General features: G+C 47.5%; 1 protein-coding gene across 6 annotated transcripts in view; it reads left to right on the plus strand.

Moving 5' to 3' along the window:
* Window positions 1-8,412: 8,412 nt before the first annotated feature.
* Hnf1b (HNF1 homeobox B) overlaps window positions 8,413-18,451 on the plus strand; it is a 58,820-nt gene continuing 48,781 nt past the window's right edge. For 2 of the 6 annotated variants that reach the window (XM_048366734.1, XM_048366737.1), the window contains exons 1-2: window positions 8,419-9,095; window positions 13,980-14,179. In XM_048366734.1, the coding sequence (XP_048222691.1) occupies window positions 8,752-9,095; window positions 13,980-14,179 (544 nt within the window). In that variant the 5' untranslated portion in view covers window positions 8,419-8,751. Of the gene's footprint in view, window positions 9,096-13,979; window positions 14,180-18,451 lie in introns of all 6 variants that reach the window. The other 4 variants (XM_048366739.1, XM_048366738.1, XM_048366736.1 and 1 more) reach the window with 4 other exon arrangements.

Genomic DNA, 18,451 nt, shown 5'->3' on the forward strand with positions numbered 1-18,451 from the left:
CCACACCTCCATTTCCAGCTTTTTTGCTGGTTAATTGGAGATAAGGGTCTCACAGATTTGTCTGCTCAGACCAGCTTTGAACTGTGATCCTCAGTGGCTGGGAATATGGCCTAGTGGTAAAGTGTTTACCTCGTATACATGAAGCCCTGGGTTCGATTCCTCAGCACCACATATATAGAAAAAGCCGGAAGTGGCGCTGTGGCTCAAGTGGTAGAGTGCTAGCCTTGAGCTAAAAGAAGCCAGGGACAGTGCTCAGGCCCTGAGTTCAAGCCCCAGGACTGGCAAAAAACAAACAAACAAAACTGTGATCCTCAGCTCTCAGCCTCTTGAGTAGTTAGGATTATGGGTGTGAGCCACTGGCACCCAGCCTTGTTCTTTGTTTGTTTTAATGCGCAAACACTGCTGGGTTAGGGGCTGGGGATATAGCCTAGTGGCAAGAGTGCCTGCCTCCGATACACGAGGCCCTAGGTTCGATTCCCCAGCACCACATATACAGAAAACGGCCAGAAGCGGCGCTGTGGCTCAAGTGGCAGAGTGCTAGCCTTGAGCAAAAAAGAAGCCAGGGACAGTGCTCGGGCCCTGAGTCCAAGGCCCAGGACTTGCCAAAAAAAAAACCCAAAAAACAAAAAAACAGTGCTGGGTTCTGTATGTGCAGGCATTGAACAAGACTTGCTTCCAATGCACTACAAGCCAGGCTGAATCCCCTGGCCTGCAGGAACGAACACTTGGTTTTTGGCTTTTTTGTTTTTTTTTTTTTTTTTGGCCAGTCCTGGGCCTTGGACTCAGGGCCTGAGCACTGTCCCTGGCTTCTTTTTGCTCAAGGCTAGCACTCTGCCTCTTGAGTCACAGCGCCACTTCTGGCCATTTTCTGTATATGTGGTGCTGGGGGATCGAACCCAGGGCTTCAATTATACGAGGCAAGCGCTCTTGCCACTAGGCCATATCCCCAGCCCAGGAACGAACACTTGGTGCAGGAGCTTCTGGGAGGACACACTGCTCCGCACTGCTCTGTCCTGGGTAAGATCTGATTGCTTTTCTGTCCCATTCAGAAAATGGGAAGTTAATGAGGCATTTGGGACAGTGATGGGAAAGAGGCCGATTCTCCATCACTCTTGACACTACTGCCAAGTGAGGCCATGTGGCGGGGCACTAGCTATAGGGGGAGAACAATATCACCTTCATTAGCCTGCAGTTCTAAATGTGTAGAAAGAGGCCAAAGTCCAGCCTATACACTGTGACAGAACATTCCTAAGACGACAAGGGGTCTGAGCAAAGGCCAGATCCCAAGCAGACGCCTACTTCTGACCAGAGGTCTCTGAGAACATGTTTCCTGTCCTCTTTGTGTCTATCCCTGTCCTTCTCTCTCTCCTCCCTTCCTGTCTTTCTTTGTTCCTTTCTTCTTTCCCTCATTTTCCTTTCTTGCTCTTAAAAGTTTCTCTTATCTCTTTTTTCCTCATTATCCTCCTCCTGTCCTCTTTGTTTCTTTTGTCCTTTATAAATTTCCTCTTATTTTCCCCCAAATCTTAAGGGGGAAAAAAAGGCTAGGCACCAGTGGCTCATGCCTATCAACCTAGCTACTCAGGGGGCTGCGATCGGAGGATCACAGTTTGAGGCTAGCCTGGACAGGAAAGTCTGCAAGAATCTTATTTCCAATTAACCACTAAAAAGCTGGAAGAGGAGTTATGACTCAGTGGTAGAGCACCAGCCTTGAGCAAAAAAGCTCAGGACAGTACCCAGGCTCTGAGTACAAGCCTCAGTACCAGGCCACAACCATACACACACACACACACACACACACACACACACACACACACACACACAATCATCAGAGATAGCATCTTGTAACTTCTATCCAGGTTTGTGCTTATGCAAGAATAAAATAAAATGTAGAAGTTTTGTACATGAGAACAGGAGTACCTAAGTTTGAGTGGACAAGATGATTTGTGAAAGGCATGGAAAAAAGTCTGAGTTCTTGCTTCAATTTGCACTAACACTTTTCTCATTTCTGTGTTAGGTTGTTTGAGTTTGTCAGTAGTGGGGCATAACTCAGGAGGGGATGGTTGTAGCACCCTTCAGGAGTCGTTCTTCCTCTCCCAGCCTTCTTTGGATTGCCTTCTTTGCAGGACTTTGTTAAAAGGTTAAACAATAGGAAAGGGCTCTTTGAATATCACAAAACATCTTACAAATATTATGGTTGTGTGTTGAATACCTCCTTTGACAGGAAAGAGTTGGAGCACTCTCTCTCTCTCTCTCTCTCTCATTTCTCTCAATGCTCATTATTTAAGATATTCCTGTGTGTTTTCCATCTGTCTGTGTGTTTCTCTGGCAGAGCTGTGGAAGGTATAAAAGCCCAGAAGCTGAGTATTCAACATGGCATTGAGGACCCTCAGTCTACGTCCAAGGATTTGTATAATCCTTAACTATTTGTACGTTGTTGCTCTGCCAATTTCTTCAGTGTCCTCCTTTTCACAGATGAAGAAACTGAAGTTCAGAGTGTCCAAGGTCACTCACAAGACCACTCTGTGGAGTGACACTTTCTGTCCACTTTTGCAAGGAGGAAAGGGTGGTGAAGATGTGCCAAAACACCTCAATAGCACTTATTTGAATATTAATCTGAAAACAGATTCTAAGGAAGTTTAGTAAAGGTTTAAATTGCTTTTGCTCTAAACTCTTAGCAATTATTCACTACCCATTTGTGGAATACCTACTGTGTATCTAGTCCACTATTCACTGCACATGTACAAGTGCCACTGTGTGCCAGGGCCATTGCTGATCTTGCTTCTCATGGGTGTTACAGAAGGAAAAGGGGGGGAAAGGAAGCAATGCCCTCGAGCAAAGGCTCTCCATGCTAGGTGTAGTATTTATTAGTTTAATATCATACTAGCTCACTGGGTTTTTTTTAATTTAATCTTTTACAAGCTACTGGGAACACCCTATTTCTACAAATGACCTAGCACAGAAGGATGTGGAGTTGTTGGAGCAAAAGGAGAGACATCTCATAGCAGCATGTGTGGGCAATGATAGCTTTGAACTGGAAGGGATTTCTAGAAAAGAAACCGCTGGCGGGGGGGGGGTGGAGAGGGAGAGGGGGTTGGTAGATTCCTTTGGTGCCCTCCCTAGAGGCTTTACACCTAGGGAACACTTGGTGGTGTTTGTGAGTGAATATACCCCACACGTTGTGCCTTCTAGAAGAGAGGGAGAGCGATAGCCTAAGGAGAGAGCTTCAGGCTAGGTGTTATGGGAGAGCAAGGCCTTGGTTGGTGCGCTGCTTGGGCTAGTCCCATGCAGTGTTTCTCTTCATTTAATTCACCCATAAATTCCCTTATTGACATTTACATATGATCATAATATGAAGACTGAAGGAAATGATCCCCCAGTGTCCTTTGTGATAGTTCTTGGGGAATATTATTTCTCCTTCCATTTGAGGGAGCTACACCCCCACCTCAAAAAGGAAGAAATGAAGTCAGACAGCTTTTAAAGGTCCCTTTTATGTCAATAGATTTCAACACGTATAAATGCTGATCCAGGGTTGACAAACTGTGGCCCAGGGACCAAATCTAGCCAGCCAGACACTTTAATAAAGTTTTATTTAAACACAGTATACACACTCATTTTTGTTTTGTCTAAAAGAGCAGAGTTGACAGAGTAGAGCAACAGAAACTTTATGGCCCATAAAGTTTAAAATATTTACTATTTAGTCCTTTACAGAAAAACTTCTGCGTCCTGGAAAACACTAGATTTTTTTCATGATAATGAACTGTATGTCGATTGAGGGCCACACATCAAAGGTAAGAAGGTAAAGGGTTAAGAGGGAATAAGGAGATAACTTCCACTGTTTATGTCTTATACTTTGGAATTGCTTTTAAATTACTTTTTACTAAGTTATAACTTACATGAAATAACAGATACAAATAAAAGGGGAAAATGGGGGCTGGGAATGTGGCTACATGCATGAAGCCCTGGGTTCAATTCCTCAGACCCACATAAGCAGAAAAAGCTGGAAGTGGCACTGTGGCTCAAGAGGTAGAGTGCTAGCCTTGAGCAAAAAGAAGCAAGGTCCTGAGTTCAAGCCCCAGGACTGGCAAAAAAAAGAATCAAAATGTACATGACCTGCATGTACAACTTGATGATGTATCCGCCATTTTGATCAAACCATAGAACCTTCTTCTAGCAGTTGAGAAACTTCTATTGCTGTGGATTCATTTTTCTAGCTTTTAACTTCATACAACTGAAACCACATAATATATGTTCTTTTGTAGGTGTATCTGTAGGAAAGTTATTTAGACTATAACTCCTTTGCTGATAGTACAATAAAACTTGTATAAGAATGCTTGTCAGATTTTCCTTATAGTAAGGGGAGGAGGGATCTCTGACAGGACTCCATAGATGATCACTTATCCATTTATTGAAAAAAGAATTTGTTGATCCTCTACCATGTTTCTGCACCTCTCCAGGCAGTGGAGAGACAGTTGTGAGATGGTCCCTGACCTTCATGGAGCTTACTGACAGTGGTATATTTTGGGGGGGCCAGCCAAAAAAGTCTCATAACCACCACTATAATTGGTCTGGCCTGAGTCCCCTTGCCCAAATTCCTGGATGTGGATAGCCCAGTAATTTCAGCCCTTTTAAGAACTTCAAATCATAGAAAAGAGTTGGGAAAGTCTAGAGAAGGTGACCCAGAAAGGAGTGATATGGCTAGATCTAGAACCTTAAGATCCTGACCCTGAAGTCTAGAATGTTCTCCAGGCTATAATGCTGCTCTCTAATGATAAGGCCTCTAATCTCCTTCAAACTGGATCATGGTAGTATTTATGGGTTTCCTCTGAAGCTTATTTAATTCTGAGGCTTTCTAGACATTCCACCAAATCAATGGGAAAACCTTGGAGAGCAGAGCAAAAGAGACTGGAAAGATCAAGGTCCCTCTTCTGAAAGCAAGGCAAGGTAATCAGGGAGAGCGGGTGGGGGAGCTCAACAAATATTACTTCCACCGCCGAGTTACAGAAGAGGTAAGTTCACAGCAGCCGCATTATCTGGTCTGTGAAATCACCAACAGGAAACTGGATTCCAATCTACTTTACACCAGGAACTGCACCTCCTTTGAAAACCCATGAGATCTGAACTACAAACTTAATTATGTGAGTAGTAGAGCCCGGTGGTCCCTTTAAATTCAGTAACTTATGAATAAGCTGAGACTATACAAGGTTAGCTACCCTATTTCTTTTTTTTGTTTTAACTGTATTTTTTTGTGTTTTCTTTTTTGGTACTGGGGGTCGAACCCAAGACGTTGCACTTGCCAGGCAAGCGCTTTGCCACTGAGCTACAACCCAGCCCTACTCTATTTCTTGGCATGATTATTTCACTGTATATTTCTTTTGTCTAAGTATGTGAGAGCTTACCTATAGTCCAGGAACCTGCATTTGCTGTTATTTCATTCTCATAAAAACGCCTCATTCTTTCTGCACCTTTAATTGTTACCCTCTGCTCTCCCTCCTCCTCCCAAATAGAAACTCCCTTTCACCAGCTAATCTCCCAAAACCATGTCCCAAAGTCCTGGTCATTAACTCCTGAGCCCCAATCTCAGCCTTTCTACTAATTCACTCCTCAGATTCTCAACATCTTACTTTCCAGTTCATCCATCACATTACACTATGTGAAGCATAAGACGAGATTACTTTGATCATACTGTGTCTTCCTTGCTTGAGGGCAAGATTTCCTGAAGGATTTCATGAGAGCGTTCACTTACTTAGCCTATATTACCCACACTATGAAAGGCTATCTGCTGGTCTACTTACACTTTTCTTTTTAAATTTCCTTAGGAAGGGATAGGTAGGTATTCATGATGTGGTAAACACCTATATTTCACCAAAGTAGCAAAGCCAAAGTAGATACATGAAAGAGTATTTCAGAAGTTACTGGATATGAATAGCCAGATAATGTGGGAGACATACCTGAACACTCATGTGGAGTTTACCTTGTCAAGTCAATGTGTAACTCCCTGGTCATTCCCTAGAGTTGAGGGAAGAATGAGTTTGCTGACATCTGAATTTTGATAGAGAAGGAAACTTGGGAGCCTAATGGGATGGTGAGGGGCTCATAGCCTTTAGAATTACAATTTAAAAAACAACAACTGTGGGCTGGGAATATGGCCTAGTGGTAGAGTGCTTGCCTTGCATACATGAAGCAGCCCTGGGTTCGATTCCTCAGCACCACATATATAGAAAACAGCCAGAAGTGGCGCTGTGGCTCAAGTGGCAGAGTGCTAGCCTTGAGCAAAAAGAAGCTAGGGACAGTGCTTAGGCCCTGAGTTCAAGCCCCAGGACTGGCCAAAAATAAATAAATACATAAACAAATAAAACATTTTTAAAAAACTGTGCTATTGAAAGGGAAGCAATGACAGGCTCTTGAATGCTTTCCTCCAGTACCACGCAGAAAGTGATCTTCACTCTACTGGATGCTTGCGTCACCAGAACAAGTAACAGACAGAAAAAGAGGTGGTTCTTCCTGGACAGTTATTTGGAATGCTTCATTATCCTGCTTGAGGGGCTGAGGAAGTACAAAAAACTTGTCCAACCCAGCCTAATTACAACAGGTAAGTATCTGCCCTATGTCCCAACAAACTAGAAGAGCAAGAAGGTGAAATGAAGGTCCTCATTGAACTAAGTAGTTAATGAACTTACTCAGGGGAAGAAAAGCAAACATGAACAAATCGTTTGAAGCCTGGAAAAGCCAACCTCCTTCTTTCTCCTGGCTCCCAACACAGGTAGCCTGGGTTTCCTTTGCTGTATATTTCAAAGAGGCATCCTCACTTCTTAGCAGCCCTTCTTGGATCAATTTCACCATCATCCTTCATACATGTTGGATGGTTGGGGTTGGTCCCTAGCAGGACATTTCTTCCTCCATACTGAAATCTCCCTTGATCCCTAACTCCAACTTCTTCCTAACCTCCTGATAATTGCTGAAGTCGGGAGGTGTTTATAGAGGCTCTTTTGCAATTCTGCTCACTTTGAGTTCTTGTCTCTAACAGTCCTCTGGACTCTAGCACACTGGATCTCCCCCCCCCCCCCCCCAGATGCTTTTACTACTAGGAACTTACTGGCTAGGTTTTACTACTAGAAACAAACTGGCTTCCTGGCTTCCCAGACAGGAAAATGTGAACTCTAATAACATTAGACCAAGACTTTGCACAGGTGGTCTCACTCTAACCCTCCCCCACACCCACACCCATGAAAAGGAGCTATTAGAATCCCTTTCCACAGATGAGAAAACTGAGGCCCCAAGAGTGGAAGGGGCGGCTCTGCCTCAGGAGCTACAGGCCGGTGGGTGTAGGTCACCTCTATCCCTGTATTACCTATCAAGTCTTGGTGCCCTGGTGTCTCTCTTCCCCTCAGGGTCCCTGGGGAGAAGTGGCTGAAACTTCCCACGGTGCTGAAAGTCCCAGGGTTTCCTTCCAGGCCAGACCTGAGTGGAAAAAAACAAAAACACATCTTTCCTGCAATGGCTTTGTCAGCTCCTTCTCCACTCGGCTCAAGACTCAGGGCCACAGAGGCAGTGAGTGTGACCTTGCCTCTGCAGAGTGCATCTGTGGCTCCAGGCACCGCCCAATGACCTGGAACTGCGAAGGGGAACAAGGGCTCCAAGGGACACCCCCCCACACACACACACCCCACCGCAGGCCAAGCTTTGCTCTCTGTATCCCCCCCCCCCCCCCCACACACACAAAGAGTTCAAGTTTTGCCTCCAGACCCCGGGCTCTTTGATCTTCTGGGTTTAAGCTGTAGGGACTCCGGCCTGGTGCAACCGGGCTGTGGGGGGGGGGGGGGGGGGGGCGGGGAGCTCCACTCCCGGCTACTCCCTCGGGCCATTCACCAGCCGGTGCCCGCTTCCAAGTGTCCTCCGGGGCCTCCTGCGCCCCTTGCCTACGCGGTTTGGGCCAAACCTGCGGTCCTGCAAATCCAATCGACCAGGCCTGGCAGGCCTGGTGAAGAGGGCTTGAGGCCCAGGTAGAAACATCTATGGGATGCCTTTAATCCACACTCGCCGGGTCTCCAGGCCCATTTCCTAAAGGGCCAGTTTCTCCTCCACACCCCTCCGTCTTTCAGACTGACCACCTGTGGACATTTTAGAGTCTCGCTCTATCCTTCTCATCCTCTCCCTTCTTTCCAGGGCACCCCAATTTTCTCCAGCTCTCACCTGAACCCCGGAAGCGTAGTTTCTTCTTTTTTGGATCCAAGCCGAACCGATAGCCAGTGGAAAAGCCCCCGCGCCCAGGCTGCAAGCCACTCGCTGCACGAGTCCAAAGGTCAGCCAGAGTTCGGCTGATAAACAGAACCTGTAGGGAGAGGTCTCCAGTCCCCCAGCCGTGAGCACAATGGGCGCGGGCAGGCCCGGCGCGCGGCCCGGCTCCCCGGCTCCCCGGCACTGCGCCTCCGGCTGGCCCTCTCGCAGGGTTTTCCCCCTCCCCACCACCATTTGCATCTTGCCGAAAGCCGGGCCCTCCCCGCTCATTTGCATATCTTATATGGCCTAATGGTGGCGGTCATGGCAAGTTAGAAGTTTTCTGACTCCTCTCGGAGGAGACTCCGGGACCCCAAGGGAGGAACAGGTGTTTGGAGGTTGAAGGGTGGAGGGGTTCCAGGCCTTGGGGGTTCACTCGTGAAGCTCCCCTCCACCCTCCTTTATCACACCCCACCGACATCCACCTACCCTCTCTGGTCCCCCCTCCCCCCATTTTTTTTTTCCTGTCCTTGGAAAATGGTGTCCAAGCTCACGTCGCTCCAGCAAGAACTCCTGAGCGCCCTGCTGAGCTCCGGGGTCACCAAGGAGGTGCTGGTCCAGGCCTTGGAAGAGCTGCTGCCCTCCCCGAACTTTGGGGTGAAACTAGAGACGCTGCCCCTCTCCCCCGGCAGCGGGGCCGATCCCGACACCAAGCCGGTCTTCCATACACTCACCAACGGCCACGCCAAAGGCCGCTTGTCCGGGGACGAGGGCTCCGAGGACGGCGACGACTATGACACCCCACCCATCCTCAAGGAACTGCAGGCGCTCAACACCGAGGAGGCGGCCGAGCAGCGGGCCGAGGTGGACCGGATGCTCAGGTAGGCCGGCGGGGTGCGGGCTGCGCGCGGAGCTCCTGGAGAGATCCCCCCCCCCCCGGGCTTTGGGCTCGAACACCCTGCGCTGCGCATTTCTCTCACCAAAAAAGCAAGCAAACAAACAAAACCGCCGGATTCCCACCAGGGGAAGTCCCCTGAAGGGCGTTGGGCTTCTCTCCCAAATGGATCCCTTTGAGTCCTTCAGCTAGGTGACCCTGAATCCGGCCTAGAACCTCCATCTCTTTCGGCCCACGCCAACATCCAGGACCCAAGGGCCTTCGGTTCCTTGGTTCTTTCGTTCCTTCCCCGTGGGGCTGGAGCTCAGCCGGGAGTTGGGGAGGTGCGGAGCCTTGGGGCCCAGAGGTTTGCCCCGGTGATCGAAGGGGTCAGTGGGTGAAACAGCTGGGATGTCCCGGGAACAGAAGCTTGGGGTGCCCGCCTTCGTGCATTTTTCTTCCCGCCGCCGCCGCCGCAGCTGTGGAGCACGGGGCGTTCAAGCCGGCCCCGGGGCCGAGCCACCGGGAACCGCGGGGTTTAGGTAGCAGCCGCAGTGGCTGGGGCCTGAAAGGCCACCTCCGGGGTGGGCGCTCCCACCTGCAGCGCCCGTGCAAGGTTCAGCTTGATCGCCTATTCCCCCAAACCCGTTTTGATTTATTTGCAAAAGGGGGGATTGTTTGCCCGCAAAGGGTAAGGGTGGACCCGCGCGGGCTAAAAGAAACTTAAGAGTCTAAAGCAAAGCCGAGTGGGCTGGGGTGCACGTGGCTAAGACCCCATGGTGTGTTTGGGGGCAGTGGATTGGTTTTAATATGAGAAAAGGAATGGGTGTGTGTGTGTGTGCAACTTCTTCTCTCCGACACCTTGGGGCCCCTGCAGAGAATTCGGGCTGGTTGGCTCGGACCCGTCTCTTTCCAGGCCCTCATCAGTTTGCCGGGTCCTTCGCGACCGGCACACGCTTTGACAGCTAGTTACTAATTATCCAAAGAATCCTGCGGTTCCAGGAGACCTCCCCGGGGCTTTAGGAAGGAGCCCCACCGACTCAGGCCCCTGGACACCTGAGCGCCCGCCGGTAGTTTCAAGGTTTCCAAGGCCAGGATTGCAGTTTCTCTCGTGACTTCTCAGTCCACACAGCGTGTGTGTGTGTGTGTGTGTGTGTGTGTGTGTGTGTGTGTGTGTGTGTATGTGTGTGTGTGTTGGATATGACCTTGCCTTTGAATTTGCACCCTGGGGACCTACCTGGTGGCTTACCCTCTTGCTAAGACGATCGGCATGATTCCTACGGTTCCACCTTCCCAAAATGTCGTGCTAGACAATTCCTAGAACTGATATTCTTTCCTCACCGTTTCCCCGCGTGTCATGACTTCTGCGGGGCCGGAGTTAGGGAGCGGGAAGGAAGGTGTGTCTGGCAGAGGCTAAGAGGGGTCAGTAGAGGAGCCCGCCCCCCTGGGGCGGCTGGGGCGCCAGGGAGGCCTGGATGTTGACCAGGGGGCCTGGAGAATCAACCGGACTCTGGGCGCCGGCCACCGGAGGCCTAGGCCCTTCCGCCTGAGGCCGCTGCCTTTAAAAATCCAGGAAGCCTGGGGACCCTGTGCGCCTCTCTCTGCACCCGGGCCCCGCGCAGGGCTGGACGCAGAAGAGATGTAACATCAACTGCAAGCACGTGGAGTTGGGGTGTTATTAATTTATTCCTATAAATCATCAACAGAAAGATACACAAAGAGCAGTGATTAGGTTGAAAAGAGAAGCGGGTTATTCATTGGTCAAGTTGTAAATGCGGCTTAGAAAAGGGAAGGAAATCAAAACGCAGATGCGGGGGGTGCTCGCGGCTCGCCGGGCACGCTCCACACCCACCCACCCACCCACACCCACACCCCCGCTGCGGAGCGCCCCCAGCCTGAGTCCCAGCCTGCCTGTGCTCCCCAGCCTCCCAGCGCAGTCCCGGGGGCCACCCTCGCCCGCCCGCAGGCCCCGCCGGCGGAGAGCCAGGCCCGCCCTGGGCTCCGAGGACCTCAGCCTTTATCCCTCGCCCAAAGACCCTCACTAGGGTGAGGTGAGGGAAGGCCCAAGACAGACCCTGAGGCTTCAGTCTCCCCATTCGGGGGCCGCATTCCATTTACCCCCCCCCCCCGCAACTCTTGGAGTGTGGGACTTTATTAAAAGTAATTCTTCACGAAATCGCTAGCGGTTCCCAGGTCTGCGCCGTCGGCTCGAGTGCCAGGCACCCCCTTCCCCTCCTACCAATCCTGTTTCCCCCGCAAAGAGGAAAGAAAAGAAAGCGGGGCGCAGGGGGGGGATGTGGGGGACACTTTGTGCCGCTCCCGGTTGTCCTTTACACGCCTTAGAGGAGAAAGGCCGTGGAGAGCCGGGCTGGGAAGTGCGCGCGCCCCGCCGGAGCCCGCCTGCGGGGCTGGGGCGCGGGTGAAGTTTGGGAAGTAGGGAGCGTTAAGCTGGGACTCCCCGGGGACCCCCACGGGACCCCTGGCTTAGTTCTGATCGTGGGTGGCACAGAGTCATTGTTTGGGAAGGAGCCGGGGAGAGGGCGAGGTGGGCGCCAGGCTCCGGCGTTTGACACCTGCGCTGGCTCGGAACACAATAGCCCCGCGCGGCTCGGGCTCCGCGCAGCCACCCGGGCTGGGAACACCTGGATGGCTGCTGAATGTTCAAATAAAACGCCCCAGGGGCTCTCCGGGCTCCTCCCGGCGAAAACCCGGGGCATCTGGGCTTCCACAGGTAGAAAAGGTGTGACTACGCCATCTTACTCCAAGCCGGGGAGTCTTTTCACCCTGAGAGTCAAGATTTCTTTTGCCTTAGTGGTTTCTAAGGTATTGCGAGCTCTTTTATTTTGTTCTTTCTGAATCATCTAGATTGCTGAGCGAATTCCCCTTTTCCGCAAAACCTTCATACTTTATCCTCTATTTCTCTCGGCTTCTTTAAAGCTCGCAGAATGACCGCAGGTAAAGAATTGAAACAAAGAAAACAAAAAGAGCCAAAGAATCTATAAGCGATACGGGTTTGTAATTTTTAAAATCCAAATACGTTTTTTTTTTTCCTCCTCCTAACATTTGAAGCTTTTGTTTATACCTGGTAAAAGTATTTTTCCATCCTAAGGTATCTGTGGAAATATTTGCAGAAATAAGCTTTTAAATGATCTCTGTCTGTTTACATGGGCCTGTCTAAAATGTTTATTACCTTATTTTTCTCTTGCTCAAGGTGAATTTTCCACGTTTGAAACTGGAACGCATTTCTTCTGGGTTTTTTTTTTTTGTTTCTGTTCACATAGTTATTTCAAGAACTATGTTGTATTACTTAGAAGTAATTTTATAAGTATTGAATACAGAAGAAATTTGTTATTGGCTTGTAATTAATTTGAAAGTTTGCAATCCTCAAAAACATTCTTTCAAAGCTCAGTTTCTCACAACTGTAACATCAAAGGCTTGCTTTTTAAAATCAACTATTCAAATATGTGGATGCTGATTTGATTGTTGAAGCTTTTAATACATTAAACAAAAATAATTTTATTTAACATACAGGCACCATTTGTAAACAATGTTTATTATACTACCATGCTGTATCTATTGTGGCCTCTGTGTTTACACCCGTTTTTACCGTTTCACCTGAAACCAATTTTCCCTTTACTTTTTTCCCTGTCACATTAAGGTTATTGTGTGTGTGTGTGTGTGTGTGTATGTGTGTGTGCGCATGTGTGAACATTCAGTCAAGAGCCTTTTTCGTAAGTCATTTTAACTCACCTAATAATGGGCAAGAAAAGACATTAGCCAAATTGAAGACGTTTCAAATCAGTGAACCTCAAAGACACTAATATAAGAGTTTCTTAACATACCTGTGTTTAAAAGAAATGGAAAGTTCTGAACCCAAACTTGAAATTTATGAGAAACATTACCTTCCTGACTCCCTTACCCTATCAAAAGAGAAATGTAAGAACACAGGAAACAAGGCAGTTGGGATGGTTAATGTCTTATTCTGAAATTGAAATTACTTGTCCTCGTTAGGTTTTATTTAGGAGGTGGAGCTGTGGATATTTTTTTTTCCTTGCAAATAAAATGTGATTCCTCAAAGCCAGGGAGGAAGGCTACTATATTTGTGAACATTTTCCTAAGACTTTGGAAACCATTTACCATTTGGCTAAGCTAGCTAGCTCCTCAGGAGAGGGCCATATATTAAGTACCTTGTTACCCCTATTTGATAAGAGGCTGAGACACCCTTTCAGAAGGAATGTAATGTAGGAAAGGTTTGAGCAGATGAGATCCCTATCACTGAAGGTTCAGTGTGCAGCCCCTCAAGCTCCACCAATGGGACTCTTCCCTTCTAAGTATATGGAATTGGAGGAAAGGGAAGGAAAGCAAATTAAAACAAGTTTTTTTTTTTTGTTCTGCTTAATGGGTGCAAGTGCTGGTGGTCCTGGCTCGTTCCTGAGAATGAGCTTTTCCCCCCATGCTAATCTCAGAAGAGAGGGTATATTCCATATAGGGGCTTTCAGTGCCTCTTCCACTTAGGTTGTGTGTGTGTGTGTGTGTGTGTGTGTGTGTGTGTGTGTGTGTGTGTGTTGGGACTTGAACCCAGGGCCTAAGGCACTGGTGCTCTATCACTTGTGCCACAATTTTACCTCCAGCCTTTTGGTGGTTAATTGGAGAGAAGAGTCTCATAGACTTTCCTACTTAGGCTGGCTTTGAACCAAGATTCTCAGATCTCAGACTCCTGATAGCTAGAAATACACTGGCTCCATGTGGGCTTTTTTTTTGCTTTATACCTCTCCTAGGTGGAAAAATATGTGATCACTTTTGAGAGAGAGGATAGGCAGAACCCCTCTAATGTGAATATTTCTCCCTGGCCATCTCCACCGACACCCTAACCATCTGCTTGTCTGTCTAGTGAGGACCCTTGGAGGGCTGCCAAAATGATCAAAGGCTACATGCAGCAACACAACATCCCCCAGAGGGAGGTGGTGGACGTCACAGGCCTGAATCAGTCACATCTCTCCCAGCATCTCAACAAGGGCACCCCCATGAAAACCCAGAAGCGAGCAGCACTGTACACCTGGTACGTCAGAAAGCAACGGGAGATCCTCCGACGTAAGTGATTTAACTCTGCTTTTGCCTTAGTCTGGAGGGATTTTGCCATCACCTTGACCCCTTTGGGCTGCCTCAGTTTCCTCTCCATCCAAGGGATCTTCAGGAGCCCTTGGCAAATACAAGGTGACAGGTGACCTTCATTGATGCTGTCCGGTGGATTGGCTTGTGTTGTTTTCTTCTCTCCTAGTCCCTTGCTATATATCCAGCCAGTTGCTTTGACAAGCCCTTTGGTGACGGCAACATCATTTGAAATTTTTTGGTCCTTCGTAATTTATTTTTTCCAACATCCTTGTCTTTGGAACTTAAGTAGATGACAGGGTGGAATATCTGCCACAGAGCAAGCAAGCATGTCCCTTTGATATAGGACCACAAATTAGTCTCAAAAAAAAATCATTTCAGCTAGACACCAATGGCTCATGCCTATAATCCTAGTTTCTCTAGAGGCTGAGATCTGAGAATCACAGTTTAAAGCCAGCTGGGGCAGGAAAGTCCCTGGCACTCTTATCTCCAATTAACCACCAAAAAAGCTGAGTGGAGCTGTGGCTCCAGTGATCGAGCTCTAGCCTAGAGCACTAAAATTCAGGGACAATGCCTAGGTCCTGAGTTCAAGCCCTAGGACTGGAACGAGAGAGAAAGAGACCTTTCAAAGCAGTTAGCAATATTGGTTATTGCTACTGTTATTTTCCTCCACTATAGGAGGAAAGAAGTTATTTAAATGGTGAAGACGTTTGAATAATCAGAGCCCCAAGCTGTTCTTTGAATGGGAGGGAGTGGGAGTGAGCCCTGAAGCAATTTAAAATGCTGACTCACCCTTACCAAAGTTAGTGGAGTTTGGGGACATCTGTTGGTGACCCTCTCTTAGGAAGAAGGCACTTCTAGCTGAGTCAGGTGAGAGAGACACAGTGAGAGTGCTACACTGGGAACACTATCTGGCCCATCAATTCCTGTCATTCCCAGTCTCATTCCAAAGCTTTCTCTCTGTCCTGAGTCCTTTCACCTTGTAACATGAAGAGATTTTTGTTTTGAAGTTGAGTGATAATCAGACTACACTGGAATGATAACAGTATGAATAGCAGATTTTTTTAAGTTTTGGAAATTATCCTTTAACATTACACCTGAATTATTTTTGATCCAGACCTTTCCCTAGGAAAAAAAAACAACATTTTTTTTTGTATGAGCATACACATTATTCCCTGAGCCATAAGTGTCTCTGTCTTGGTTACAATGTTAATTTCCAGCATTTTCTGGGTAGGCTTTTCCTCCCCACCCGCCTCCCTCTCTCTGGATGGTCACTTTATTCTTGTTGTTTGGGGGAGATTGTATGTTACACTGCTCTGAAATGATTGTGTCTATATTTATTGTCTCAGTGTCTTGGGGTTAGAGGAAAGGTTTGGGGCATGCTTCTTGTACTGTGGTTGTCTGTGCTTGCGTTGGAAGCATGGGACAGAGGGACTGGAAAAAGTCAAGTGAGAATTGTTTGCTACTTAGGAAAAGAGACCCTATCAAGTTTGGGCTAACCTCCAAGCACAATGACTGGCTCCTGAAGGGTTTGTGTTCCTGACATGAAGCAACACTCTAGTTCCTGCAATATCTGGGAGTCCTTGGGTGCCACCATCTCCTGGGACTCACCTGCCCAAGGCCCAGGGTGTGCTGACTTCTGTTCACCAAGCCTTCCCTCAGGATGGACAGGGCAGCACAGGTTCTAGGACACTTTACAAAGTGGATGACAGTGTCTGGAAGGGACATTTTCCTAGTCATTATCATTGTTTTTAAAAGGCACATGAATCATGAAGCTTAAGAAACCTTTCCTCTATAAATGTATATCTTTTCTACACCAAGCAAGATGCTAGGCTGTGGTAAACATGGCTCTTTTTCTCCAGGGGCTGCAAAGCATTTACTCAGTGAGGGAGTTGAGATGTTTGAATAAAAAGTGACAAGCCCCTTTCTAAGAGCTGTTAGAAAGGTATGCACAAGGGGCAACAGGGAATTGCTAAATCACCAGGAGACATCCTGGAAGGCTTCCTAGGAGGGTTGACATTTGAACCAAGTCTTACAGCATGGGAAAACAATTACGGGAGATAAATAAAAGGAGAAGACACAAGGGAAGAGGGTAAGAGGAAAGAGAAAGAGATGGAGGAGAATAAAAGTCAGATGATGCATGAGTATAGATTTTCCTGGAAAAAAAAAAACCTATAAAAACTGATGGATGGTGGCATCCATGTGCCTGTGTACATACAGAATCTCTTCATCCGAGCTCTCTCCCAAGTCCATGAAGTGACTGCCAAGGCCAACTGCTTCAAGGTGATTTTTACAGGCAATGAACATTTCCTGCCCCTCTTCCACTCCTCATTAATCCAAAAGGAAGTGGAGGGGGCATTGGTGGTGGCTAGACTTATAGCCCCGCCCAGCACTGGGAGGGGCAAAGGGTTAAGCTGCTGAGGTCTGTAGAATGCCAGGCAAGTCCCCTCTCTGGCACAAGTGTGTACTGGATTCTAAATACAGCACAGGTTGTACATCTTCCAAGCACAGGGGAGAGACTGAAGCAGGCCCCACACAAAGGGGCACTTGTGTGTCCTAAACCCACCATAGACAAAGCCTCAGGAGCTCGTTTTGCCACTTCTAAACAAGTTCATTGTGGGAATCTGCGGTGTTTTGTGGGCTCTCTTTTCAGCCAGTGGTGATTCTTAACCTGGTAGTTAGGAGTCTTGGAGTCTACAGGCTAAATTCACACCCAAACTCCTGCCTTGAGCTCGTGTGACTTTAAGCAAGTCATTTGACCACTCTGAACCTGTTTCGTCATCTGTCAAACAGATCTTACAATACTTAATTATACTGAGAGTTTCTGAGAATTGGAGAAAGGGATACACTTAAAGAACACTGAGTAAAACTCACCATAGAAGTTCTTGTAGGGCATTAGTGTTTTACACCTGTAATCCTAGCCAGTCAGGAGGCTGAGCTCTGAAAATCACAGTTTGAAGCCAGGCCAGGCAGAAAAGTCTATGTTCCTATCTCCAATAAACTACTTAGAGGGCTGGGAATATGGCCTAGTGGCAAGAGTGCTTGCCTACTACACATGAAGCTCTCGGTTCAATTCCCCAGCACCACATATATGGAAAATGGCCAGAAGTAGCGCTCTGGCTCAGGTGGCAGAGTGCTAGCCTTGAGCAGGAAGAAGCCAGGGACAGTGCTCAGGCCCTGAGTCCAAGGCTCAGGACTGGCCGAAAAAAAAAAAAAAAAAAAACAAAACTACTTAGAAAAAGCCAGAAGGGGTATGTACTGTGGCTGACAGGGTGCAGTACTAGCTTTGAACACAAAGAGACTTAGGGACAGCACTCAGGACTGGAGTTCAAGCTCCAGGACCAGAAAAAAACAACTTCTTTACCTGTTAACTGTTATGACATAGGTTTGTTTCAAATGAAAACTCTCGAACTGATCCCAGGACCTTGGGATTATCCACACTGACTCTGGCTATGGCTCATGTGGTACGTAGGGCACGCATAGAGAACTGCTGTGAAAGCCAAATATACGAGCAGTGTGAGAACTCTTTGACAAGTCTGACTACCAGGAAAATGTGAGTGCTCATTAACTCCTGGCCTGGGGTTAATGCTGTTAAAGACTGGTTAGTTCTCCTTTAGCTTTCTGCCCATCCATTCCCCAGGTGAGGAAGTTGAGGGACCAGGGAATCAAGCAATATTATCTCAGGGAGACAGTGACTCCCTGCTCATAAATTAGCAGGTTGTTAAAGGCATTGTTGGGGACCCATGAAAACAGAGTGCTCCAAGAATCATGCAAAGTGAGTGACAGGTTCTGTCCACCCACTAGTCAGATCATTCATGAACTTGGCTTAAGAGTCATTGGTTAAACAAAGCCTAGCTGGGATTTTAAGTTCAGGCTTCAGAGCCATGACCAAAATGGAACTGGATGCTTTGATAGATAGCAAGACCTCAGGTATATGGACTGCAAGACCACAAGGAAGGCTGTTCTAGAAGTTTAGATACCAACTCATGACCTTTTCTTCAAATAGATTCAATTCATGTTTATTCAGAATTATTTCTACATAATTTGATGCAAACTCAGCTGCATGAGAGATATAGAATAATTCTGGAGATTTAAAAACATACATGATATTATCATGTATAATCATTCTGAAAACTTAGGGGAACAAAAACTTGGTGAGATGTCTTCATTTGTTTTTTTTGTGTGTGTTTTTTTTTACCATTGTAATTGCTATGGGCCATGGCTATGGTTCCAATTAATGAATTGTCCCCCTTC

This window comes from Perognathus longimembris, chromosome 17 (assembly GCF_023159225.1).
Source record: "Perognathus longimembris pacificus isolate PPM17 chromosome 17, ASM2315922v1, whole genome shotgun sequence".
NCBI classification, from domain to species: Eukaryota; Metazoa; Chordata; class Mammalia; order Rodentia; family Heteromyidae; genus Perognathus; species Perognathus longimembris.